We start from the raw sequence: 26,071 nt of genomic DNA, 5'->3' as shown, positions 1-26,071 counted from the left end.
GCTTCAGCCTGCTCTCCCGCGCCGCTCCTGGAGCGAGCGGGCTCCGCCGCGCCGCGCGTGCTCCTCGGCTCCGCCTCCCGCCGGCCCGCCCGCCCGCCCCGCTCACACCCCGGGCGCCCCGGCCGGGACCAGCCCTTCCTGCGCGGCGGCACGACCGGTGGCGCGGGCGCGGCGGCTCCTCGGGGAAGCCGAGAGCGCGGGCGGGCGAGCCCGGGGGCAGCCGGTCGCTCTCGGCAGCAGCCCACCGCGCGGGCGCGGCTCCCGGTGCGGAGGCCGCACCCCCGGCTCGGCTGCTCCCCCGGCGCAGACGGCCTGGCTCTGGCGGACCCAGAGCCCTCCCCGTCGGGGGTCCCTCTTCGCCTGCTCCGCGGAACCTCTCCCGTGGACAAGGCTTGGGAATCACTGGCACAAAGCCGGAGACTTTCAGCATCCAGTTCCTAACCTCCTGCCATGCTTCCGCGTCTTTCCAAGAGGACCCCCTCCGGCTTTAGTGGATTTTATGCTCTGGGTTTTTGCTGCCTTGCTGTTTCGACTGTGGTTCTGCGGTTTAATTTGGAACAGGCAGGGAGCCGAAAGACAACAGCAGAAACCCCTAAACAAGTGGACAGACATGCAGAGGGCCTGAGACGCTACAGGTCAGAGGCCCAGCCCTGCAGCGCATCCCACTGCGCCAAAGCTCACTTCCTTCCGCAGGGGCTCCACACCTCGAGCCCCAGAGGTCACCCACAACCCTCACAGAGCACCCTCCTCGGCCCTCTCAGCACCTGCTGTGTCCTGCCGGACTCGGTGCACATGGCACCTTCGCCTCTTTTCCACGGACGGAATTCCCTTTCCAGGTGAGCTGCAGGATGGCCTCCCTCCAGACCCACGTGACGGTTCGGCACTCGTGGCACTCGTCCTTCCAGGCTCCGAGGACAGCGGGCTGGGCTGCTTCTGCGGACGGCCTCTCAGCGCCACGAAGCCCGCACTGCGCTTCCCGAAGCGGGACAAGGCCACCCCCGGGCGGACGGGCAACCGAGCGGCAAGGAAGTTCAGGACGAGTGAGGGGGAACACAACATGCCGGGGCAAAAGGCGCCCACAGGCACCCACTCTGAAGACGGCGCCGGTGGCCTTGCGGCAGAAGCTTGTTCAATGCCAGCCCAGCATGCGGCTGCTGTGAAAAGGCAGGTGCCGCACGAGAGGATTTCGGGAGGGGCTGAAAGAAAACTGCTTCTCCGCCCCGATGGTGTGGCCCCATTTGGAACGCCACAGACAGCCCCGGGGGCCCAGCAGCTGCACGACTGCCACCGAGGAGGCCCAAGAGGCCCAGCCGAGCGATTGCAGGATGGGGTCTTCGGGGGGGGGGGGGGGGGGACATGCCACTGGCGTGGTAAGATTATCCCCAGTGCACAGAAAACAGCCCGAGGGTCATTTCCCTGCCCGCTTTTTTGCATCACACACAGACTAATGGCCAAGAAACCCAGGATGGACCGAGGAACATTCTTGGCCACGGCAGATGTTGTGAATGAGCGGACGCCGCTGACACCAGAGCGGGCCACGGCCTCTCTCTCAGGCAGCGCAAGGCAGGAGTAGAGGAACTGGGCATGGGGGGGTCTGGCAGCCCCCTTTGGCCAAGGAGCAGCACACGAAGAGCACGGGTGGCGTTGAAGCAGCCAGCTGCCTGCTGCCGATCCCCGCTGAGGCCACCGTTTGCATGGGGGGGGGGGCTGGGTTCCGGGTTTTTCCGAAGTGTGCACACCTGCTGTGTTGTCGCCGACCTTTGGCAACTGACCCCGCGAGCGAAAGCCCTCCAAGATGCCCTGGCCTTCACCGCCCTGCTCAGCGGTCGATCCGGGAGCGCCCCGTCCGCCTTCCTTCCCTGCGCCACGTCCAGGCGCACCCCTCCTCTTCCTGCCTGCCTTCCTCCCCGCCCCGCTTTCCCTCCGTACGAGGGACTGGGACAGCAGCCGCGTGGGTGATCTTGGCCGTGGTCTCCAGTGAGCGCTGCACACCGGATTGTCTGTTCCAGCTCCCCCTTCGCTGCCCTCCCAGCCTCTGCCTTCGTCAGCATTCTTGGCTGCAGCCTCCCCTTGAATTGATGACTGAGCCGGGGGATGCGAGCGCTCGCACACTTCGGTGCCTGTGCCATTCTGGCTGCCCGTGGGCTCGGCTCCCATACTGTTTCGGGCAGGCCTGCTCTCGCACTTCCGCTTCCATTTCCACCTGGAGTCCTTCTCAGGGTCCTTTTGACCATTTGCAAGAATCCGCTTCCACCTCCAGGTAAGAGGTGCGACATTTTCAAGCCACGCGGGGAAACTGGCTCTTTCTTGAGGCTGAATGTGTGGGCAGATGGTGTGGGAAATAAATGGCCATTTTAGGAAAATCGGAAAATGCATTTAAAAGTAAACTTAGTACACTCCTAATGATTGGAATGCATTTTAAATTTAACATACCAAATGCAGTGGTTTTATGAACAAGCCACATCACGTATTTTAGGATCCCATTTCCCGTCTGACCAGAGGGAACTTCAGCAAGTAATCTGGGAAATACTGGGTTTATCCTGGACGCCAAAAGAAGAGGCAGGCGGCTTTGCGTGGCACCTTCCCCCGACGTGAGGAGTTGACCGGGCACAGGTTAGTGACGTCTGGCCTGAAGGAGCTTAGCTGAGGAAGGCTTTTCACCCGTTTGGCACGGTGGCCAAGTATGTTCAATTAACCAGCCTTGAATGACTGCAGCCCATCACTTGAGGATCACGGACGCATCTCCTCCCGGAGTCCTCACTTCGCTCATCCTGAGAGGCCGTCGCTGGTGGCCGTGCCTCGTGTGCCGTGGCCAGCGAGGGAAACAGGCAGGGTCAAGGGAGCCGTCTGGGGCAGGAAGGCTTCCCTCCAGAACCAGGCGTCTTGCCTGCATCAGGCAAACCAACGGGAGCAGCGGTCCGTGCAAGGGGGGTGCAGGGGGACGCTGAGAGAAGCAAAGGAACGCCTTGAGGGGCGTGAGGCTAGCAGCACGAAGGCCAACAGCAACAAAATCTAAATGCATCCGAAGAGAGAAGCCAGCCAGGGACGCAGTTAATGGGTGATGACGTGATTAATGGCGCACCAGCAGAGGAAAAGGAAGGGGCTGAGCGGCTGAGCGAGCGCTTGCGCTCCGTCTTGACAACCAAGCGTGCGGAACAGATTGGATCCTGCCTCTGGCCTGACCGACAGGTTCCGGAAGGCAGTCCGAGGAATTCAGGCAGACAGCAGCGCCAAAGGGGAAGCGCACAGCTGTGCCGACCAGTGGAAAGCGCACGAGACGCTGGGCCCAGGCGGTCCTGATGGCAGAGTGCACACAGATGTGGGCGAGCTGGCCCTCTTTCAGAATAAATGCGTCGCTTGCTCCTCGGATCAGCCTCTGTCCCACAGGCCTGGAGAACCGGCAGTGCGGTGCCCACTCTTCCACAGGGACGCGAGCGGGGCCCGAGCTGGGGAATCGCGGAGCAGCTGGCTGGACGTCTGTTCCGGGCTGAGCGCTGGCTGAAGGTGAGAGGGGGCCACACCCGTAGGAGCTGGCCCTGCCCTGCCTCAGTAACCCAGCAGAGGTCCTTGGAGTGGCCGGCAGCCGGGAGGGCAGCCACCCAAGAGGCCCTGCCGGCCTTCCAAAAGGCTCCTGACAGAGTCCTGTAGCAAAGACCCCTCCGCAAACTCACGGGCTACGGGGGCTCTAGTGGGTCAGTCGAAGAGCAGAAAGCAGAGAGGGAATACATGGCAATTTCTCCCAGTGGGGTCCCATGGGGTGCTGCCTTTAGCATTTTATTCATCCTTCTTAAAGACAAGAATCCAATATTGTTCTGCTTTCCAATTCTTCATGAGACAAAAGCCCTCCAATGTTCTTGGGGGGGGGGGGCGTTCTCTGAATTTTTCCTGTCTTCTTTTCGCAGTCCTTCACATCTCTGTCTCGGATGTGATCCTTATTTAAACATTTCCAAGGCGAGGCATTTGAGAGCTTCAAGCCTCAGCAGAGCCCAGGTAACACGCAGAACAGAAACACTGCCCTCCTGCATCAGGCCAGAGCAGATCAAAGCAGGGACTGAAGGCAGAGGGAGGTTCTGGGCTCCAGCGGCTGAAGCCCCGCAGGGTCTGGCTGGGCCCGCCTGGAAGGAAAGGAAGCGCCCGATCACAGCTCCGTGGCGACAGCAAGGGAGAAAGTAGGAAGAAAAGGGACAGGAAGGTTGAGGAAGCCACTGCGAGGGGTGCTCCGGGATAACGGATGTCGGGTGGCGCAGTGAGGCTGCTCCGGAAAGGTCTGGGGGCAAATAAATTGCATACAAGCCCATGTGCTGGGGAGAGAGGAGGCAAGCTCCCAAGAGACGACAGAAGGACTGCGTTCATCGAACAGGCGCCCTAGTTCTCTCTGGCCAGAACCGGCACGCCGCAGCCCAGGCAGCGAGCAGCATGAGTCAGCGAGGCCACATTGATCCCACCGGCTGGCTCTCGGCGGAAAACCGCCCGGGGATTGGAGGGGCGACGTGGAGGCGGCAAGCTGGAGATCTTGCCAGCTGAACAGAGCGGGCCCAAAGGAGCGCAAGCGGGAGGACTGCGGACCCCTCCACCCCCCCAAAGAGGGGGTGCTCGCCTGGGCTGGCGATGTAACGCCCGCAGGTCATCTTCGCGGGCCCTCCTCTTTGGGGGCGTCCGCGGGGCGCTCCCGTGCTCCGAGCATGCCGGCCGGGCCCCCCCCAGGTGCTTTCCAATTTCTTATCCCCCAGGGAATAAAACAGCCGCCCTTCCGTTTGTGCTCTTTAAAAATGGCTACTGCGTTTTTAAATATATGCACTGCTTCTGGCTTTTATTTTAGTTCTTGTTGCAGCTGTGCAACCTTTTATCATGATGCAGTCTGTAATTTTACTGGTTGTGAACTGCCACAAGGGCTCCGGCTACTGGACAATATAGAAATGTAATGAGAGAACGAAAGAAGGCTCCCAAGACCGAGTTGCTTCCCCCAGAAGACGTCCCCCCCCCCGCATCTCATGCAGCAACCGGCTGGCCGGCCTGCCCCGGCACGCAAGGGAGGGACCCGAGCGATAGGGATCCCACACGCTCCTGTGCAGGACGACAGGAAGGCGCCGCGGATCTCGCCCGCTCCGTCTGGCTGGGGAGCAAAGCGCTTTTACCGGAGAGGCTGGGGAACAATGCGGGGCCTCCGGCATGCAGGACGGCACCTGGCCGCTGCGGCCGCACTTCCATGAGCAAGTTTACACAGCGCGGTTTGGGGGAATAATTTTAATGCACTGATATGCCTTAATTTTAGGCTGAATCAGTAAGGAATTATTAAAACTGATAAAGCAAGAGTTCGGCAATGTAGGCCAAGTACTTTGAAGTCTACGAGGTATACGCTATTCTATATTTTTTAAAAATCCTTGTTATCTCTCCATTTCATTCCAACTTCCTGAAGACTAAAGCTCTGAACTACAAAGAAAACTGTGCAGTAAGCAATCCTTCCCGAGCACGTGGGCGGATAAAGCGTCGAGGAGGCAGCCGAGCCTTGGTCCCTCAGCCACACGGGAGACGGATGCCCGGGAGCAGGAGGGAGGGAGGGCGGGAGGCAAGCGTGCTCTGCCGGCGCGGGGAGCACAGGATCCGGCAAGCCTCGGATGTCAGGCGGGGCCCACGCCAGCGGGAGATGGGCGGGTGATGAGCCCGCCGGGCCTGCGGCACGTCCTGCTCCCTGCCGACCCCCTGCTCAGGGCAGATCCCCCATCTTCTGCACGCCCAAACTGCTTGCAGGAAACACGGGAGCGCTCCCCTGGGTGTGACGGGCTCGAGAAACGGTCTCCCTGCCGGATGCAACAGCGCAAGGAGGCCCTCCGGCTCTCCAGGTCCTGATCCTGCAGCATTCCAGGAGGAGGAACGCCCACCCCCACCGCACCTGCAGCGATCGATCGATCGGGCGCACGGAAAAACCTCCGCGTGTGCCGAGAGAGGCCGCGGGGGTGCACGCGATGCAACCGAGAGGTGGCTGGGAGGCAAGGGCCCGCCGTCCCCAGCCCACGTGCCGTCACTCCCGATCCACCCACTTCCACACCCGGCGGCCACACGGGGGCAGGCGTTGGCGGAGACGGATGGCCGGCCTGCGGGGCTTCGGCGTTAGTGACGGTTAGCACTCAGCGTTCGGCGGAGCACGCGTGGGCGTCAGCTCATTCCCTGGGAAACAGACCGCATCCGATGTGACGGCTCTGGCCTGTCTCGCTGCGTCGGAAGCCACATTCAGGGGGCCCCACGCTCGCGAGTGCAGCTCAGAAGGACCCAGAGCCCTTCGCCCCAGTGTGTTTCTCTGCCTCCCTCTCGTGCCACCTGCAAAACCTCACCTCAGAGAGCTGCACCGTCCCGTGCTCCCCAAAATCCATGTGAGACTCCCCGGAATGAGCCAGGAATGACACTCCAGCATCTAAGCTGGGACTGTCCGTGGCCACCCTGGCCACCCCTGGCCACCCACAAAGGCCAACTGATCGTGCAAACCCCTTGGGCCCCGGGCGGCGGCGGGCCCAGGTGCCACACACGGATGGGCGGTCCCTGCACAGCAGGGGCCACGGTGCCGCTGGCCGAGGTGCTGACGGGAGCTCTCCCCAAGGCGAAGCCCTGCGAGGACCCGCTGGGGGCCGGCACGCTCGGCCTCGGCAAGGATGCGAGGACTGCGGAGGGAGGCGTGCAAGTTCTCATGAGGCAGCCCAAAGAGGAAGGACAGGCGCTCCCTCCATTCGTTCCAGAGTGCAGGGTGCAAAATCGGGACTTGCGTCAAAAGAGGCCAGATTTCGACTAGGCAGCAGGAAGAACTCCCTGACTGACAGCGTGGTGCAACCGTGCAACCGATCGTCCGGGGAAGCTGCGGGCTCCCCCTCGCTGGGGACGGCCAGAACGCGCTTGGGCAGTCACATGAAGGGGAAGGGCAGGGGCTGGACCCGATGGCCTCCTGCCCCGCCCCCCCGCCCCCCACTGCTCCGAGATTCTAGGATTCTCCCCCATCTTGCCAGTTGCATCCACTAACCCCACCTGGGTGCAGGGAGTGGGGGGCTGGGCGCCCGGGAGGGGATGCCAGGTGAGGCCCGAGTCCAGCACCCCCGCCTGCAGATGGCCAGGCAGCAGAACGGCTCTCCGCAGCCGCAACGGCCTCCCCTTCCGGTGGCCACCAAAGCGGCATGCAAGATGCCCAGCGCCCCCCGCCTCCCCACCATTCACAGCCAGCCTTTGACACAGGAAAGCCGCCTTGAGGAGGCTGCCCCAGACTGCCCTTCCCACCGACGGGCGGGGGAGGCCCAGCAGCGAAGGCTTCCCACTGCGCCGGAACCCCCGTGAGACGCCGGAGCGCCCCATGGGCTTCAGCCGTGGGAGGCACGGCCACGCGGCCAGGGCGAGGGGAAGGGCAGCTCTGCTGTGAGGAGGCCGGCCGGCAGCCGGGAGGTGGACTGCGGGCGCCCGCTGAGTCAAGCCAGCGCCAGGCACCTCCCGTCACGGTCTGGGGCCGAGCTCTTGCCCCCGGAGGGTCTCTGCCCTCGTCCCCCAAAGAAGAGGCTCCCGGGGCAGCAGCCCCGTGCGGGGCCCCCGAGGCCTCCGCCGCCTCGCGGCTCATACTCCGGGCGGCTCCCAGGGACCTCCCTGCTGCTGGGTCCAGGGGGCCGCATCGCCACCCCAGACTCCGGGCCTCCGGACAGAACGGCACCGGCCGGGGCGCAGCAGCAGGGAGCGAACGAGGGCAGTGCGGGGTGGTGCTCGCCAGCCTCCACGGAAGCGGCGCGGCTGCTCGGCGCTGCTCAGCTCCTCAGGCGCGGACACGCCAAACCGGCTCCCGGCGGCAGCCCCGCTCGGTGCGTCCCAGAGGAGCCCTGCTCCTGACCGCGCCGGGCACCCCGTGCCCACCGCACGGAGCGGAGCAGGAGAGAAAGCACAATCCCAGCACAACCCCTTCGGCGCAGGGCGGCTCGGCACCGCCACAGCCACGCCACGCCACGCCACGCAGCCCGGCTTCGCGGAAGAGGCTTCCATGGCTTCCAGGCCCTGCCTGCTCTCTCGATATTGCCGCTCGCCTCCTCTTAGGCCTCAACAGCAGCCATTTCTCCTTACTGAACTGGCTTGGTCTCTATTTGTGTATTTCCTAAGCACCCCCGCACACACTTTACATTTCAAACTATCTGCGATACGTTAAAAGCAAAGCGACGAGCAACTCAAACAACCCAAGCAAGCGGCCGTCCACTTAACCAGCGACGAGGAGCAGCACCAAAAAGCAGCCGACACTGAAACGCAGGAATCGGGAAACGCCGCCGTGACGTGGGAGGACCTGGGCCGGCCTGCTGAGCAGCCGAAGGCCGCAGCCGGGCACGCCCCCCGCGGCTTTGGGGCAGCAGTGGCGAGGGCGCTGCACCCTCCTCGGCCTGCTCTGGCCTCCACACGGGGCGCAAGCCGGCCGTCCTCAGCAGCTCTTGCTCAGCTCGGACTGAAGAGCTGCGGCCTTTTATGCCAGCCATCTGGAAGGCGCCGCCAGTGAGGAAGATATGGAATGCCCTGAACTGGAAGCCAGGAGGACGTGGGCTGAGGCGGGCGGCGGAGATGCCGGCATCCAGCGCACGGGGAACCTGAGAGCGCCCAGGACCTGGAGACTGGCCGAATCCGGGTCAGGATCTCTGCCACTTCTGTTCAGGAAGAGCGTGTTCAAGCTAAAACCTGCCACAAGAACGGACCTTTACCGCCTCTCTGGCTCACGGAAGAAAGCGCCGGCATGGCGGAGGAGGGCACGAAGACGCTCCACAATCTAAATTAAGGTGCTTCTGCACTCCTGTTATTTTTATGAGCTCGAGGACGGAGCCATTCGCCAAGGGCTGCAAAGGGATATGCTGCTAAGGGAAACGAGGGCGCCTGCGTGGCTCGCTCTCTTCCAGACATCCACCGTGTGCGCTGCTTTTGCTCAGATCGGCTGGAGTCCGTTTGCATGATCTGGACTCCCCCACAGCCCTGCTCCACGTATCCGCGGTGGCGCAGCACTGGGCCTGCCTCCGGCTTGTGGAAGCTTCCTGAGCAACTGTGACAGTCCTCAGGCACTCGTTACATGCAAGGGCACCGGCGGATGTTTACCCAAAGCTCCCCCCCCCGGCCCGCAGGTCTTCCGCATGAGTCACCCGGATGGCAACACCGGTCACGAACATGGATGCTGCTCCCCCACTGCCATAACCGGCCCCTCGGGCGCCGTCAAGAGGCAGCCAGCCCCAAACCCCAACCATTGCATGCGCTTTATGAGATCAGGCGCGTCCCAGAAACACCACGGCGCCAGAACAGGAATTAACGCCGTGTTGGCCTGACAGATGCGCGAGCCGGCGGTGCCCAAGGTACGGCCATCCCTTCCCGCAAGCGGCCGGGAGGTGCGCAGCAGCGAGAAGCGGCGGCTGCCGGCCCCCCTGGGCGGCTCCTGCCCGGCACGCCGCCTCCGGCCACGCGCCTCTCCGGCTGGGCTCCGTCCTCCAGTTCCTTTCAGATCTGCGAGCTGGATCTCCTTCTGGCAGCTGCGCATTTGCTCTTACACCTGCTCAGTATAGGTGGGAACATCACAAACGAGCGAGGCAGGACTGAGCCTGCTGCTATATAAAAACACATTTTTAACAGCTCTTTTGAAAAAACAGAAACGGGAGAGGGCCACGGTAAAATTAGGCCTGGCAGTGGCAGGCTCCTCCAGCGAAGATAATGTCCAAGACGGGGTTCCCGAGATCAGGACCACGTGGCAGACGCCGGCCAGGAGATCCGAGCCCCGGCACACAGCGCGGCCCCCTTCTTTTGCTGGCCCGCAGAATGCCTGTCCCTCGTTCAGGCCGTGGCCCCAGCACCTTCCCTTCCAGGCTGCTTCTGGCTCGGAGGCGGGCAGGAGGCTGGTCGCCCGATGTGCTGGACTGCAACACTTCCTGCCAGGCTGGCCAATCGCCAGGAACGCTGGACGGTGCGGTCCAACTATCCGGGGACCAGCTTTGTGCCCACCCCTGCTCTGAGCAGTTGCTCCAGAGCCCCTCCGCAGCTCTGCAGCCAGCCCGATCACATGAATAATCAGGTGCCAACAAAATGAGCCAAGATGCCAGCAGGGCAGAGCCGTCCAGCTGGAGAATGCTGCCTCCAAACACCGTGCCGGCCCCTCTGCCCCCTTCTCTCAGCACGCACAGCACCTAGCAGCTCCCTCTCCCCACCAGCCTTCCTCACTGCAATGCCCCCAACCAGAGGGCAGAATCCCAGGCCAGCAAGCCAAATCTGGCCCCGGGGTAGCCACGCCTCCTTCCTAAAGCACCGACCAATGCAGGATAGTTTTCCCGATTTTAAGAGGCAGAAATGCCTATTGTGAAGCGCTGTTAGTGGCAGGTAACGCAGCTGAGCCTTCGGCCCCGAAACCTGTGGCCCACCTGCTGCCAGAACGAGCTGCCTTCTCTCCACCTGGCCCTCGGCACGCCAAGGATCCGTCAGTGAAGGCCCCTGCTCCTGAGCAAAAGCAGGGCTGTCCTTGCCCAGGACTGCTGAGCGTGTCCAAGGGAGACGCTCTGCCCCTACCGGCGCGCCTGCAGATTCCAGACCTGGGGGGCAGACCGGGCCCTGCGGCAACCGCATTCCCACCGAGGGCTTTCTTCCCAACCCAGAGGCCACCGGCTGTGAGGACGACTGGCTGCACGGGAGGCGGCAAGTCGCTCTGGCCAGGAACCCAGCCGCTCCGCAGCGCTCCGGTGACGCGCGGGCCTCATCCTGAACCCCAGAGTGGCCTGCACACCGCTGAACCGAGTGCTGAGAACGTGGGACGGAGTCACGGAGTGGGGCGCGAGCAGCCGGCCGCTCGACCGGCCGCGGGCAACTGGGCACTGGCAGGCCTTCCCCTTTCTCCCGCTGCCCCTTCCATGCAGCCCAGGCCAGCTGCAAAAGCCCGCCAAGAACCGGGGGGGGGGGGGCTGCGCCAGCCGAGCAAGAGAGCCGCAGCGCGCGCACTGCCCCCACCAGGGGGACCCCCCCGCTGCACTAGGGAGAGCGACCCGGGCGAGACGCAGCTGCTCAGCTGGTTCCCTCCGGCTCAGTCACATGCCGCCCCAAACATGGCCTTCCGTGCAGACCCCCGCCCAGGCCAGCGCAGGCCAGTCCCCGAGGAACGGGCCGCCGGGAGGGGAGCCAAGGGCAGGCCCTGCCCGGCACGCCCGTTACGCGCGGCGCAGGGCGCGGGTCCCTGGCAGCCCCTCGCTCCCCTGGAGAAGGGCTTCCCTGCGCCTCCGGGCGGGGCGGGGGCCCAGGCCGCCCTTGGGCTCCTCGCACTGCCCAGGTGAGGAGGCAGCGAAGGCCCCACATTCCTTGCACGAAGGTCGGGTGGCCCAGCCAGACAAGCAAGGAGCCGGCCGGCCGGCCGGGATCGCACCCCTGCCCGCCCGCCCGCCCGCCCGCGAAGGCGTTCAGTCGGCCACGTCCTGCTTTGACCCAGGCCCAGCCGTGGCCTGTCCGCAGCTCAGCTGCAGAGGAATTCCCCCGAAACGGGGAGACCGACTCCTGCGTGCCTCTGCCGTCCCCGAAGCTTCGTGGCCGGGGAGCGCCCTGGAGGCGGCGTCACCCGGAGCCACGAAAAGGCACGGGCAGCATCACGCAGCACCTGCCCCAGCGCCAGTTTGGGGGGGCTGGGACTCGTTGGACGCCGTGGCCCACGGCCGGGGACCAAGCCCAGCCCCTGCTTCAGGTCAGGGTAATTCGGGGTGTTCCTGCAGCCCTGCCCGGGCACCCGCAACCCGGCAGTCTGCCCCCCTGGCGGCAGCGAATCTGTCTCACATGCGGGTTGTGCACGAGCTCCCGGACTTGGACGGGCGCCCCGGTGACCGCCACAAGAAGCGCCGGGCTGCAGAGGCGCTCGTCGCGTGGCTCAGCAAGCTCCACGCCGAGCGGACGCCCCCGGAAGCAGCCCCTCTGCAGCAGCGAAGCGCCACGCACACACCTCAAACGGGGCCAGGCGAGCGGTCCCGATGGTCCACGGGGGGCTCCCCCGCCTCGCCCCCAAGAAGACGCCTGTGCCCCCCGCCGGAGCCCTCTGCCTCAGCACGAGGCGGGTGGGGGAGCCCACCCCACGAGGAGCCCCGCGTGCTGGCCCCACCGGGTCTCTGCAGGTGCAGCAGCCTCCGAGGCCTCGGGATGCTCGGCTCCTCGACTAAATTACTAAGCGGCTTAAATAATTTAGTGAGAGCTGAGGCAGCATATGCCAGACATTGAGGCAGGCCAGGGTCACACGCGCTTCCTCCCAAGGCGCTTTGGCAACAGAGCTTTTAAGTAATTTGTATGTCTTAAAGCTGTCTGGAGCTCGCAATTCAGTTTAACTGACACCTTTCAGAGGTATCAGAGCATCCGGTGCTCCTTTCGTTTATTCCTGCCGAGGAAAACCTGACCTGCGCCAAGAGGGCAGATGCAACCAGGACCTGGACTGTGGGAAAGATGACTCGCTGCAGGAAGTGCGTGAGGGCGGGCCAACAGTCCGTCCGATGGGGGACACGCGCCCGGCCACGGCGGCCCCACGAGGCGCCAGCTCAGCTGCGCCATGCAGCTCCTGCCTGCGCACAGCACCCCGCACGCGGCCCGCCGGTGGGAGCCCTGCCCCTCTCCAGGGCCGACCCGGCCTCGGTCGCCTGGCGCAAGGGCAGGAGGCGCCCGGCACGGCATGGCAAGCACAGCCTCGCCTGCCCGCCGCGGCAGCCCTGCGGATCAGAAAGGCCCTGGCAGGGGGCCCGGCGGCTCCCCTCCTCGCCCCCTTGGCACCGCTCCTTGCGGCCTCGCAGCCCCGTCCTGTCCCCCCGCGGGGGTGCTCCCGACTGAACGCGGCCCTCGCTGCACCATACCGCCAACGGGCAAAGCCCACCACCACCCAGTCAGCCGCGGGACATGGGACGCGCTGCACGAGAGACGCAGGACACAGAAACGGAGCGAGACGGAAGGAACACCCGGTCATCTAGTCTGACCCACAGTTCTGGCCTGCTCCGCTTGTGAGATTCCCACACCCAGGGGCTTCTCTGGCGCTTTTGCCCATGAGCCCTGGCAGCACAGCTCCATCGCACAACAAGCCTTCCAGCGCAGCACCAACGGGCCGGGGGGGGGGGGGGCGGCGCTCTGCTGGCCTTACCTCCTGCAGGCGCAGCCGCACTTTGCTGATGGCCTGGATCCAGCGGGTCCTCGCAGGGAGCAGCGGCAGTGGCTCACTGTCCTCGGGGTGCCTTGGAGGAGAAAGAAGGGGACTGGTGAGGTGGCGTGTGCGAGCCACCGTCAGCCACAACGGAGCCCTCTCACCATGGGAACGAGCCCGCCCCCCAGCGGGCAGCAGCATCTGCCCAGGGAGCATGAGCGGTCGGGGGCAGCCGCAGGGGGGCCAGTCTGCAGCACACGCAGGGGACACGGCCCACCGGGGGCAGCAGGCATCGGATCCACCGCCCAGTCAGAATGACGCAGCTCTCCGTCGCGCCTCTGGCGGCAGGAATCCGGCGCTCCCCGGCGCGACGCACGGCCCGATGCCCTCTTTGAGCCCCCCCACCCCAGAGGCAAAGGTGGAGCTCTGTGGGGAAAGTGCTCCGCCCCGGGACACGGGGGCAGCGGGAGGCACCCACCTGTCTGCCGGCCCCACGGCCACGGGGCCGGGCCCCTCGGCCACTGCAGGCGGCAGCGACGGGGCCTGCTCCTCCTCCTCCTCCTCCTCCCGCTCGGCCGGGGGCGCCGCCTCTGCTCTGCCGGGCGTCCGCTCCGCCCTGGAGTCGTGCGGTGGTCCACCAGAGGACCCCCGGCCCTCCCTCTCGAGAGGAGCCGCGGAAAGGGCTTCCGGGAGCTCATCCTCGTGCTCGGAGTCAGGCACGCTCCCGTGGTCGCGGTTGTGGTCCGGCTCGCTCAGCTGAGAGCTGTCCTGGCTGCTGCCACAGGAGGAACCGGAGTCAGAGCCGCTGGCCGCGCGCGAAGAGCAAGAGGCCGGCCGGCCAGCAAGCGACTGTCACGAGGGGCAGCCCGGCAGCGCAGCGCATGCACTCACAACCACACGCACGGCAAGCCGGGAGCGGGGGCGCCCCATCAAGGCGGCGCCGGTGCGGGTCGGTGTCAGGCTCCAGCCTGCCGGGTTGGGCAGGGGCTGCACCGCCCCCGCAAACGCCTCGCTTGTGCCAGCCACTCACCACGCCTGGCGGGGGCCAACCGTCAGAACCCGCCTCCCCCACACGGTCCCTGGGGCAGACCCCAAGGCTCGGCCTCCGCTGCCCGCGGCTGCCCGGACGAGCCCCCCTCGGCACCACGCGGCCTCCGTTGCCGTGTCAGCGCAAAGGGGTCGGGGTGCAGCTCCTGCCCCCAAGCTGCTCCCCCGGGAGGCACCCACACGTGGCCCCTCCGCCGCCAAGCCCTAGCAGAACCGGGGCGGGATGCGGCGGGGCGGATGCTTCCGTGCCGCCTGCAGGGGACCCCAAAGCAGCTTCGGCACAGGCTGCAGCCAAGCCCCCAAACAGTCGGGGCACCTGGGCTTGGCAGAGCCGGGTGGCCGGGCAGGCGCTGTGCTGGGCGAGGCGGCAGGGGCGGGCAACCGTGGCCAGGCCCCACGGCCCCTCCCTCTCCGTCGCCACGGTGTGCAGCAAGGGCAGCCCCCTCGAGGGGGCAGCCGAGGCGTTTCCGAGAAGCGGCAGAGGCCCCCCTGCCGGAGGCGCCCTGAAAGGCCCCAGTGCTGGACCGGCACCTCCGGCGTGGCGCGTCCGAGCAGCGAGGGCCACCCCGGCGGCCACAGGACCGAGGGCCGGGACCGGCGGCACGCTGGCGGGGCAGCCGGGGGGCGCGCGTGCCGGAGGCAGCCTGCCTCGCCAGGCGTCATGCACCACGGTGCCCTGGCTGCCGGCGCGTGCCCCACATCCCCGTCCCCACACTCGCATGCCCAGCACACCCTCCACTGGGGCCCTGTTCTCCCAGGCGGTCTCCGGCACGCGACTTCTGCCCCCCACCCCGCCAGCCAAGGGGGGGCCCCAGGCTGCTCCCAGCACCGGCTGCTGCCACCGAGCCACGAGGCCCGGGGGGCAAAGGAGGGCCCGGCCAAGGCTCCTCCTGCGTGGAGACGCGGCGGGGAAGGAGAGCAAAGCGGCACTAGGGCGGGCTTGGGGGCGAGGGGTGTGGGCGCTGGGGTGGGCGGGGGGCATCTAGCGGCTGGCGCTCACCACTCTCAGCACCAGGTGCTACGGATGCTACGCGCCACGGAGGAGCCGGCCACCAGCTGCTCCGGCACCCGCATAATAAACGGCAGGAAGGCAGCCCGTTTATTATGCCGTGCGGCTACTGGCCTTTTTCTCTCGGGGCGCTCTGTGCTGCTCCTCTCCTCGGGCCGCGGCTCCGGAGCAGACGCTTCCGCTTCTGCGCAAGGGGCATGCTCCTCCTGGGTTGGGGCTACCCCTGCTCCCGGTTCTTCCACAGGGGGGGCAGGGGGGCCACTGCAAGCCGCGCCAGGCTCGCCTTCCGATGCCTCGGAGGTGCCCTCCTCCAGCTCCCTGCCAGGCTCGACGGAGATGGCGGGCGCAGGGCCATCGGGGCCCTCCTCGCTGTCGTGGCCAGGCCGCTCGGAGGACTGCCCTGCCTCCGCAGCGTGGCCGGCAGGCTGATCAGCCGAGACGGTCCTGCACTCGCCCTCGGCCACCTCCGGTACCTGCTCCTCAGCTCCGGACGCAGCCTCTGGTGGCTTGGAATCGGGTCTGGACAGAGCCTCCGATGGCCCGGCATGTCCAGAGGAAGTTGCCGGCGGTGCGTCCAGTTCCTTCTTGGCACCCTCCTCCTTGGTGTCCTTCTGCCATGGAAATGAGAAGTCCAGCTTCCGCCCGAACACGGCCCCTGGGGCGCTCTCCGCTCTGCCGGCCCTCTCGCTGCCTCCCCCGCCAAACAGTGTCGAGGAGAACTTGTTGAAGCCGGACACGAGGCCGGGCTCGGCTGCAGCCTTGCTCGCCAAAGGCGGCCGTGGCAACGAGGAGAAGAAGGAGCCGAGCGGCTTCCCACTCTCTGAGGAAGGCACGAAGCTGAACTTTGGCAACGCCGGAAGGCTTGGGATTTCAAAGAGGGGCTTGGCGCTGCCGGCATCCCCGGGGGCGCTGGCCAGCCCATGCTCCCGGCCTGAGCCACTCTTCGGCGCACTGCCCTCTGGGGCTGCTTCCCCGCCTGCCACCGGCTCTTTCGGCTCTGCTGGGGCGGCATCCGCTTCAGGGGCACCTTCCCCGTCTTCGGGCGGCACACTGCAGGCCTCAGCTGCGGCTGTTTGGGGCCGCTCTTCCAGGACGTCAACGGCATCTGGCGCCCGAGCCTCCACATCTGCCTCCTTGCTCAGAGCTCCCTGTTCACCCACGTCGGCCTGGCGCACGAGCTCCTCTGCCTTGTCAGCGAGCTCAGGCACTACGGTCGCATCTGGCTGGCCGACAGCGACGCCGGCTCCCTCTTCCAGGCCTGGCTGCTCTCCCGTCACAGCCGCGGCCGCAGGGGCAGCAGCCTGCTCCCCTGAAGTCTCCTCGTGGACCTCACACTTCTCCGGCGGTTCTGCCTCGGACGCACCACCCTCCGCCTGACTGCTCGGGCGCACACTCGCCCCTCCATCGGAGGTCTGCCCGTCAGCGTCCGGCTGGGGCGTTCCAGAGTCATGCGCTGCACCAAGGACGGCTGTTTCTGGAGAATGCGCTGGCGGCTCTTGACCGGGAGCCGGTTCTTCGTGCGCGTCGATGTCCGCCCTCGCCACGGAGCCTTCTGCCGAGCCCTCTTCCGCCCGGCCTGTGGAGTCCCCGTGTGCCGGGACACTGCCGGCGCCTGTCCCCAACAGCTCGCCTCCAGATGGCGGCTTTCGCGGTTCCGGGGCCTCCTGCGGTTGGGCTCCCTTGCCCTGGCCCTGCCCTGCGGAGCCTTCCTCCGGGAGCTGCCCCCCGGCCCCCTTGGCTCTGGGGCCAGCGCCCTGAGGCTTGGGCGGCCCTGCCGGCTTTGAAGGAGCCTCTGCCGCCGCCCCTTTGAACAGGCCAAAAAGATCGCCGGAAAAGGTTGGGGTGGGCCCACTCGGCAGAGAGGACAAGCCAAAAAATGTGCTTTTCTTCTGTGCCCTGGAGACGTCCGGAGCTGCCGGGGCTTGCGTGGGGGAGAAGAAGCCGGACAGAGAGCTACTGGGCTTCATCTTCGTCATGAAGCTGGAAAGCATCTCCACCGAGCTATCCAGAACCGACTTGTCCCCCGTGGGTTCCCCGGGCTTCTCCCGCGGGCGCGATGCTGCCGGCATTTTGGGTGGGGGTCCCTGCCCCGGAGCCTGCTGCACAGCGGCTCTGGGGGGCATGTGATCGGCCAGCTGTGCCCGCGGCGCGTGTGGCCTTCCTTCAGGGAGTGACGCTTGCGGGACGTCTCCGGCCCCCGCGGCCGCCACCGCCTGCTCCACAGGGGCCGGGCCGAGACCCGGGCTGGGCCCCTTGCCTCCCGGCGCCTCCCCTGTGCCCGCAGGAGCCGCTTGCTGCTGGGCGGCTGGCGCAAGGTCCTCCCGCTCCGCCGGGCCCTCCTGCGGCTGTTCCGGGGCCTCGGGGCTCTCCTCGGGCAAGGCCCCGCAGCCCTCCTGCGGCTCAGGCACGGCGAGGGCGGGTTCGGGGCGCACAGGCCCCTCTTCCCTACCCGCACCCTCCCCAGGCGGCGCTTCTCCCTCGCCGGCTGCTTCTGGATCCCCTTCCACCACGTGCGGGACAGGAAGGGCCTCTGCGTCACTGTCCTTGCCCTGCTGGCCATCGCCCTCCGGCTGAGGACGCGGGGCCTCCCCAAGGCTGGCCACGGGCTCCTCTTCGGCCAGGCCCTGCTGTTTGGCGGCTCCCGTGCCGGAGTTCACAGACACCCCTTGCTGCACAGGCGGCGCCACATTTGCCTGCTGCGGAGGCGGCTGTGCACGGCTGTTCGCCTGCTGCGGAGGCGGCTGTGCACGGCTACCTTTCTCAGGAGGGGCTGGTGGCTTTTCATCCAAAAAGGAGGTCAGATTGAAAAAGCTGAAGCTGGAGCTACTTTGCGGCACGGGCTTCTTTGCAGTGGGTCCCCCCGACAGAAAAGAGGGGATCTTGAACAGACCTTCGGCTTCGGGGGGCCTGGCGTTAGGAGCTGCCGAAGAAGGGGTGGGCGCCGGCGGGTTCTCTGAGGCAGTGAAGAAAGAGAGGATGCCCCGGCTGGATGGCTGCTGTGCGGGCTGAGGCTTGGAAGGGGCAGCCCGTAGGAAGCCCAAGGGCAGGCCGAAGCCAGTCTCCCGGGGAGGCTGGTCGGCCTTGCCCAGCCGCGTCTGCTCAGGCACGGCTCCCGCGCGGCTCCCGGCTGGCTTTCCTGAAGGAGCAGCCGTTCCAGCAGGACGCCGCGCCGAGGGTTTCTCCCGGGCATGCACGGGGGGCGTGTGCTCTGCACTGCCGAGGGGGCTTGCCTTCGCTTCCGCAGGGCCCCTGCCCGTTTTCCCGCGCGGCTCCTCATCAGGAGCTCCGGGCGTCTTGCCAGCTTCTGCACCAGCCTGCAGCCCCGGGGCTCGTGAAGCAGGCGCGGCGCTCTTCGCGCTCCCTCTGCCATGTGGGTCGGTTCTCTCCTGGGTTCCCAAGGAGGTCTGGCTCCCACTCTTTGGTGGGACGGCGGCGCCCCCCTTTGGCGGGGAAGGTGCTGCGTCAGCCTTGAAAAGATCCCCCAGGGAGCCAAAGAAGGATGAGATGCTTGCGGGCTCCGCCTTCTCCTGAGACGCCTCCTTCTGCCTTTCATCTTTCACCAAATTTGGCTGCGGCGACGGCGATGCCTCGGGTGCTTTGTTTACCTGTGTTTTGAAGAAATCAAAGAATCCGGAAGCTTGGCTTTTACCCGATGCCGCGGCTGTGGAGGAGTCTTCTCCCAGGCTGAACATCTTCAGGGCGCTTTTGAACAACGTGCCCTCGGCCTCTGAGGACGACTGGCTGGGGACTGGCGGGCTTCTCCTGGGCTGCTCCACGCCCGCCCGGGGCCCCTGCTGCCCTGCGGGGGGAGCCGGCTCGGCACGTTCGCTCAGCTGGGCAGCACGGCTCGGAGCGGGGCCCTGGCTCAGCAGAGGGGGAGACTTGGCCAGTGGCACCCCTTTCTGGGGAGCACTTGGAGAAATCACCGGCTTTTCTTTCCCAACAGAGTCTAACTGACCGAACCCGTCTGAATCTTTTACCACTGATTTGCGCTCAGCAAACATGTGCTGAGAGTTCTGAGCATCCGCCCCCATTTTCCTAGGGGGTGTTGCCGAAAGAGCTTCATTTCTGTGTCCCAGCACTTCCGGGCAAGTGTCGACCTTCTTTGTAGCCTCATCTTCTGGAGGCTTGTGCCCATCCGAACCCTTTCCAATCAAGCCACCCAAAGCAGAAAACAAAGACGTGACTTTGTTCACTGGTGGCTTTTTATCTTCAGATGTTTTGATTTCTGTTGCGCTTTGAGGTCCTAACGGAAGGTCAGGCTTAGGAGATGCGGGGAAGGTCTGGGGGTCCAGCTGCCCCAACGACCTGCTTTCACGGAGCGCTGCAGCAGGGGCTCTGTCGGGCTGCGTGGGCTGGACGTCCTCCCTCGACCTGCCCGCAGACGATGCTCTGGAGGGCACCCTCAGGTCCAGGGTCAGCGGGGGCTCTCCCGAGTGCCACTCTGGCTCTCTCTCAGGTCTGAGGTCGACCTTGAGTTTTTGAAGCCTGTACCCCGAAAAGTCCAAAGGCTGCTCTCGCTGGGAATAAATGGACTCCTCAAACATTTGTGAGAAGGTCTCCAAGTTCATGTTCATAAGCTGATCGCTCCTTTGCAGAGCGACAGACAAATCCAGTGGCTTGCTTACAGAGTAATTATCCAGCTGCTCCTCTTCGGCAAACCAGAACAACTCGTCTTCATTATCAAGAGGAACTTTGAAGCCGCAGACGGCAATCGGGCTGTCTTCCAAGATGAGGCAGTTGTGGTCCCAATAGTCTGGGTGAGCGGGTGTGTCTGGAGCGCACACGTACACGTACTGTCCAGTGGGGTCCGTGAGGAGCGAATAGACGTACTGACCATCGCTGTACAGGTAGTGCCCGCAGTCGCCGTCCTCGGACGGCCACCACATGCCATGCTGAAGCAGCATCAGCCAGTCCTGGTACTCCTGGCTGTACGACGAGCCAAGAAGGCTTCCGTCCACACTCAGGGTGTCGTGGTCAATCAGGGCCCACACATTCCCGTCGCAAGCAGATGAATAGCTCAGGTCCATGGGCATCTCTTCCAAAGCGTAGCTGCATTCAAAGGGAGAAAGGTCTCCGTTCAGCTGAGGAGCCCACAGCTCGTTTTCCTCTGGGCATAAATCTTGGAAGTGTAGTTGATCAAATGAATCATACGACGTGACGCTTAAATCTGTGCTGTGTGCATCGAAATTTGCATCCGACTTCCAGCTGATCACATTTGCGTTTCCATCTTTTTTACACAAATTCATCACTGTGTCACTGGATTCTGGCCAGTCCAGAAATTCAGCCAGTCGGGTGGAGTTCTGGTTTAAGACATAGTACACTGGCAAGGAAACCTGGAAGGGATGCGGGGAGAATCCTCCGGCGCCATAGTCCCAATCAAAGCTGGAATGGCTCCTGCTCTCCTCAAAAGCATGCGGCGGGCCATACAGCTTAGCGGCGAGGGAAGAAGAACTGAGCGATTCACTGGCTCTTTCACTGAGAGCAGTTTGATAAATGTTGGAATCTGTTTCTCGTCTATACAGGGTTGGTCTCCCTGATAAGTCTTGTACGTTTGACTGGGAACTCAGGAAATTCTGGGAGACGGAGCGCCGGTGGAAAGGGACATGCTCGCTGAGCCTGCCGTCGGTGCTGGGCCCGTGGTCGTTCGGCCGGCCAGAGGCCTCCACCGCCTTCTCCTCTACTTTTTCTTTTGGCTTAAGCATTAGGTTCCTTAGGAAGCCACCGGTCTCCTGTTTCTCCCCAGCGCTTGCCTGGGGCCTGGGAGACTCTTCGGAGCCACCAGATTTGTCACCAGAAACGGTCTCCTCACCCCTTTCAAAGATCCTCATTATGCTGCCAAGAGAGTGTGTTTTCGTTTTATCTGGCTTGCATTCAGACACATTTTCACTCGAAGAAAATTTGAACAATCCAGAAAGCAGGCCAGGCGTGCTGCTCTTTTGATCATCTGCTTCATGTTTAACGTGGGCCAGACGGTCAGAGGAAGACTGCCGAAAAAGTCCCGAAAGCAGGCCTTGCGGCGTGGCCTTCTTCTGAGTTGGGTCCACCATCTTGTCCTCCTTGATGCCGCTAGCAGGCCCAGCTTCTTCTGCCTTAGCATTCAAGCCAGGCGCTTGCGGCGTGGCCGCTGCCTCGGCACCCCCATCCTTGGCCTCCTCACTGGCGCTCAGGCGATCGGGTCCGTGTTCTGTGTGCATAACCTTTGAAGAGTCTAAAGCAACTGCAGTTTTATTTCCACTTCCTGGCACACACGAGCCATTAACGCCAGCAGCATCCCTTTCCTTCTTCGGCGCCTCCTGGCTCGAAGGCCCTTCTGGAACTGGAGGAGGCTTTGGCGAGCTGGTCCCGATCGCCCCCGGGTGGCTGCTTTTGTGCCCCTCGTCAGCATCGAGCGGTCTGTCCGCAAAGCTCGGCCTGCCAGGTTGATCTTTCGAAGCTGCCACGTTTTCAGCAGAAGCAACTTTCAGGAACGAGGTGAAAACGCCTCCCTTTTCTTTGCTCTCCTGCCGTCTGTCTGCAAGGCTAAAGCTGCTCAAAAAGGGAATCTGGAGCTTGTGAGCAAGGGAGAAACTGCTCTCCGTGTCTGTGGAGGAGGCTGTCCGGACGTCGTCTTCAGACTGGTGGCTTCTTCCCAGGCCTGCCTGCTGCCCCTCTTTTGGAGCAGATTCAGGAGTGGAAGGAATCAGCAACTGGCTAAAAGATTTCTTTAGTGGACTAAAGAAGCTAGGAAATGATTCCCCCGCGTCTGGTGGCTGTGCGTCAGCCCCCTTGGGCCCGCCACTTGGCCTGTTTTCCGTTGGCTTTCTCGCGGGATGGGGCTGGATTTCGGGACGCTGTTCAACAATTTTATCGGGCTGCTTTGAGATGGGAGGCACAAGGGGAGCCTTCGGTGGCCCAGCAGACTGTTTGGGAACTGCCAAGCTCTCAAAACTGGCTTTCAGGCTAAAAGAACTGACTGAGCTTGACAATTTACCAAAGATTGAGGACACGGCACCGCTGCTTGGGCCGGCTTCCGCCTCGCTCTTGCTCAGTTCAGGAGCTGCATTTGCAGATTTTGGGCCGTCTTCATGCGGCTTCTCGCCTGCTTGGCCTTCGCAAACACCGGCGGGCGAGGCCTCGGGCTTAATGGAGCCCTCGGACTTTGAGCTCTCTCTCTGTGGCGCTTCTTTTTCAGAGAAGACGTTTAATGGGTTGAACATGCCCAAGACCGAGTTCACAACCGAAGCTGGATTCTGAAAGGAGGACTGCCTTTGCGCACTGGTGGCCGAAGGATCCTGGGCGGTGGGGGCAGCGGCAGCCTTGTCCTCACGGCCGGTGCCCTCTGGGGCGGCCGGGCCGGCTCCTCTTGCAGAGCGATTCTGGGCCGAGGAAGAGGATGTCGCGCCAGGTGTGCTTTCTGCCTTTCCTTCCAGCAAGACGCTATCTGGCCTGGGGCTGCCTGAGAACTGATTTGCTGTGCCTTCCTCAGGCTGGCCCAGGGCGTCCGGTTTCTCTGGAGCGGAGGACACAAGCTTCTCGACGGAGGAGGCTAAATTCTTCGTGCCCGAGCCCACCTTTTCAGTGAGCGAGCCGAAGAAGGAGCTCACGGTGCTCCTGACGCCAAGCAACCCCGGCAGGGCCTCCGGCACACCTTTGCCATCCCCGCTGCCCTCTGTGGTCGCCTCCGAAGGGCCACGCTCCTCCACCTGCCTCTCGGACCCGGCCTGCCTCGGGGGCGAGCCCTCGGCCGCCCTCTCACTTTTGGGGAGGGAGCCAAACTTGCTGATCTCCTCCTCCTTCTCCGCTAAGTACTCAGAGACGGTCTCCACCAGGCACTGCAGCTCTCCCATTGCGTCCACGTACTCCTCGGCCGGCTCCTCGACGGGGGAGAGCGCCGCATCCAGCCTGGGCTGGCCCTGCAGCCGGGGCAGAGTCTTCTCCCTCGGGAACAGGGGCACGGCACTTCCGGGAGGGGTGCCCCCGGCCCGGCAAGCGCGCGACTCGCGCCAGGCCTGGGAGAACAGCACGATCTCCGTGTCGTCATTGTCTGAAGCGGGAGAGCACTGGAGGTCCTCGGAGGCGCTGCTGTCGAACTCCTCCAGAACGCCCGGCGGAGGTACTGGGCGCATCCCTCCGTCACCTCCAAAGGGAGCGGATCTGGCGGCACGGGCCGCCTGTTGGCCCACCAGCAACGAGCCACTCTTGACGACAAAGCCATCCTTGTAAGGACGCAAGAACGGACACGCCACGAAGCATTCTTCGCTTCCCATGCCACCGTTCCTGCGTCTCTCCGTTTCTTCATAATCGGGACAAATATTATGTCCCATTCTTGTCTGAATGGCATCTGAAGAACCGACGGTCTCGCGGGGCGGCTGCAGGTTTCCTCTGCTGTGTGGCCTTGTGAGTTCGCACTCTTCGAAGTTGTTGTACCTTAGCTTCTTTTTCCTTCTCCGATCGATTGTGTCATATTCCTCTGGATAGCAGGGGACGCCCACATTCCCCGTTTCTGTGCAAAGCTTCCGGGCGACCCTCGATCGGTCGTGGTGGCCCAAGCGCTGCTGTGCGCAGAGCCCGGAGCTCTTCCGCTCCTGCCACGTTCTCGTCCTATGACTTTGTTCCAAGAATTCTTCTATTAATTGCTTGCCTAATTCCTCACAGTCCTCATCAGACTCTCCTCGGCCAAGATCATACTCAAACGGAATGATTCTGACTCTTCCATCGCTAACTAAAGGTCCTTGTCTGATACATGCGGAGAAAAAAGTGTGAAAAGGACAGAAGGGCAAAGAGAAAAAGGAAAGAGCAAGGTGGGTGAAAAAAGAGCTTTAACATAATGCTTCGACGGGAGATATTCATAAAGAGCAAACTGAATACAGATTTATATGCATACGCTGGAACAAATGAAAATGTTTCGGCATACTGGCAGCGCTAACAAGGTTTTATACCTCAAAATGTGAGAAAACATTCTGGACTTACTGTCGTTGCAGCTTATGATTGCACAGTTGCTGGGTTCATGGCAGGAGGAAGAGAGAAGGAAACTGACTGACGGGATGCAGGCTTGCCAAGGTGTACAGGGAGAGTCCCCTTCCGAGCCCAAAGGAGAGCAAACTCGGGCAAGCTCCCACCGGGAGGGGAAGGGGCCACTGCCGCCCCCCTTCTTCCCACAGCCTGTTCTGGGGGGGTCCCGCGACTGCGGGGGGGCAGGCGAGGAGGAGGCACTGAGAACTGCCTCTTCCGCCAGCCCAGCTTCCGCAGGGAAGCATCCCTCCGACAGAGCTCGGGGTGGCCACGATCCCAGTCATTCACAAGCGCCTGCCTTGCGAGGGCCTTAGCCGGGTGACCAGGCCGTGCTGCAAGCCATGATCTGGACAGGCAGGCGCTGCCAGTGGGAGCATCAGTATCGAGCCGGCTCGACTGAAATCAGCCCGTCTGCAGGGCGTCTCTCGTGGCCAAAAGACAGCTTTGCAGGAGCCGAACACAAGACTATCACTGGGGCAGCTCACAGCACGAGCCGACTGCCGCCGTCGAGTCAGGATTGGAACCGTGCATCCTGCAATTCCAGCAAAATGACTCCAAGCCCAAAGGCGGCTGCTGGGCGGAGCAGCCGGAGAGACGGCAGCTGCCCGGCCCCCAAGACATAGCCCGGGTTTGCCGCCTCCTGCCTTGCAGCAGCTCCGATGCAGCCGTTTTACGCTCCCCTCCCAAGGAAGCCGAAGCGACCGGGCGCTGGAGCAGGAGGGCCCCCGAGCCGGCGGCCTGCTCCGGGCCCGGGCATGCGAGGCATGCAAGCGTGACAGCCGCCCGGGGCCCCAGGGGAGCAAAGCCACACCGAGGACACACGGCAGCGAGCCTGCGAGCACCACCCACCTATCCGACCACTCCAGCGAGTGCCGGCTTTCCAGGGACAGCTGGCGGCTCGTCACGCGACTAGACCGCGAGGAAGAGTCCAGGTCAGTCCGGCCACTCACGGTGGAGTCTAAGCTATCGCATCTTCTTCGAAGGCAAGGAGAAGTTAGAGGCGTGAGGGCCGGGGGCCGCAGAGGCGCAGCGGACACCCGTGCCGGCAGCACCGGGAGGGCCAGTGCCTGCGCGGTGCCAGGGGCCAGGCTGCAGCCGGGAAGGCTGCCCCTGACGTGCAGCCAACCAGCAGGGGCCAGGCCACGGGGGGAGGCGCGCGGGGGCCTGTGCGCCATGTGCGGACAGTGGGGGCTTCCCTCCCCGGGGGCCCTGTCCCAGCCCCCGGTGGCTGCCGCCAACCTCTGAACAGCTGCCAGGCATGGGGGGCGGTGTGGGGGTCCACCAATTCTGCCCGCCTGCGGCCACAGCCCCTCCTCTCCCGCTCAGCGATGCCCCCGAACCTCAGGCCAGGCGTGGCTGGTCGGGCCTTTCCACTGCCTGCAGCACCCTTCCAACCCGCCGACTCGGGGCCCTGAAGCTTGCCCCCCGCGCTAGACCACCGGGGCAAAGGATCCATCCGGAAGCCCCCCAGTGGGTGCAGCGGGGTCCCCCTTCAATCAGAGAGAGGGACCCAAACGGACACCGTCTCTGGGACCGCCTCTGGTTCAGGCCACTGCCTCCCGGCGGGTGAGAGGCAGTCGGGGCCGCCCTGCTTCTAAGAAGCTTTAAGGCCTGGGCAAAATCCGCTGCGGCAAGAGCAGAACCGAGGTCGCCTGGGCAAGTCCAGTTGCCTGGACAGCCACATCCCGCTTCCCAGAAACCCCTGCAAAGGATGCGGCACGTTATGGCGGAGACAGGCAGGGCCAGCGCTCGAGGACGGGCGGAGGAAAGGGCCTGCGCTCCCCCCGCGCAGGAAGCGCCTCCCCGGCCATCGGCCAGGAGCGCTTTCGGATGCCCCCATGAGCAGAACACACGGAGGCAGGGGAGGGTCCCGCAGGGGCCACACACCAGGCACAAGACCCCGACTG

The 26,071-nt window shown here is 64.3% G+C and overlaps 1 protein-coding gene across 1 annotated transcript in view; it reads right to left on the bottom strand.

Moving 5' to 3' along the window:
• Positions 1-26,071, bottom strand: part of UNC13B (unc-13 homolog B) — a 121,123-nt gene that overhangs the window by 71,008 nt on the left and 24,044 nt on the right. The window contains exons 15-18 of the mRNA XM_044443872.1: positions 25,014-25,139; positions 15,174-23,969; positions 13,593-13,889; positions 13,115-13,205 (exon numbers count right to left, since the gene is read on the bottom strand). Of these exons, the coding sequence (XP_044299807.1) occupies positions 13,115-13,205; positions 13,593-13,889; positions 15,174-23,969; positions 25,014-25,139 (9,310 nt within the window). The remainder of the gene's footprint in view (positions 1-13,114; positions 13,206-13,592; positions 13,890-15,173; positions 23,970-25,013; positions 25,140-26,071) is intronic.

Source organism: Varanus komodoensis, unplaced genomic scaffold, assembly GCF_004798865.1.
Source record: "Varanus komodoensis strain SLA01 unplaced genomic scaffold, ASM479886v1 scaffold43, whole genome shotgun sequence".
Taxonomy (NCBI): Eukaryota; Metazoa; Chordata; class Lepidosauria; order Squamata; family Varanidae; genus Varanus; species Varanus komodoensis.
This window is presented reverse-complemented; position numbering and strand designations above follow the sequence as displayed.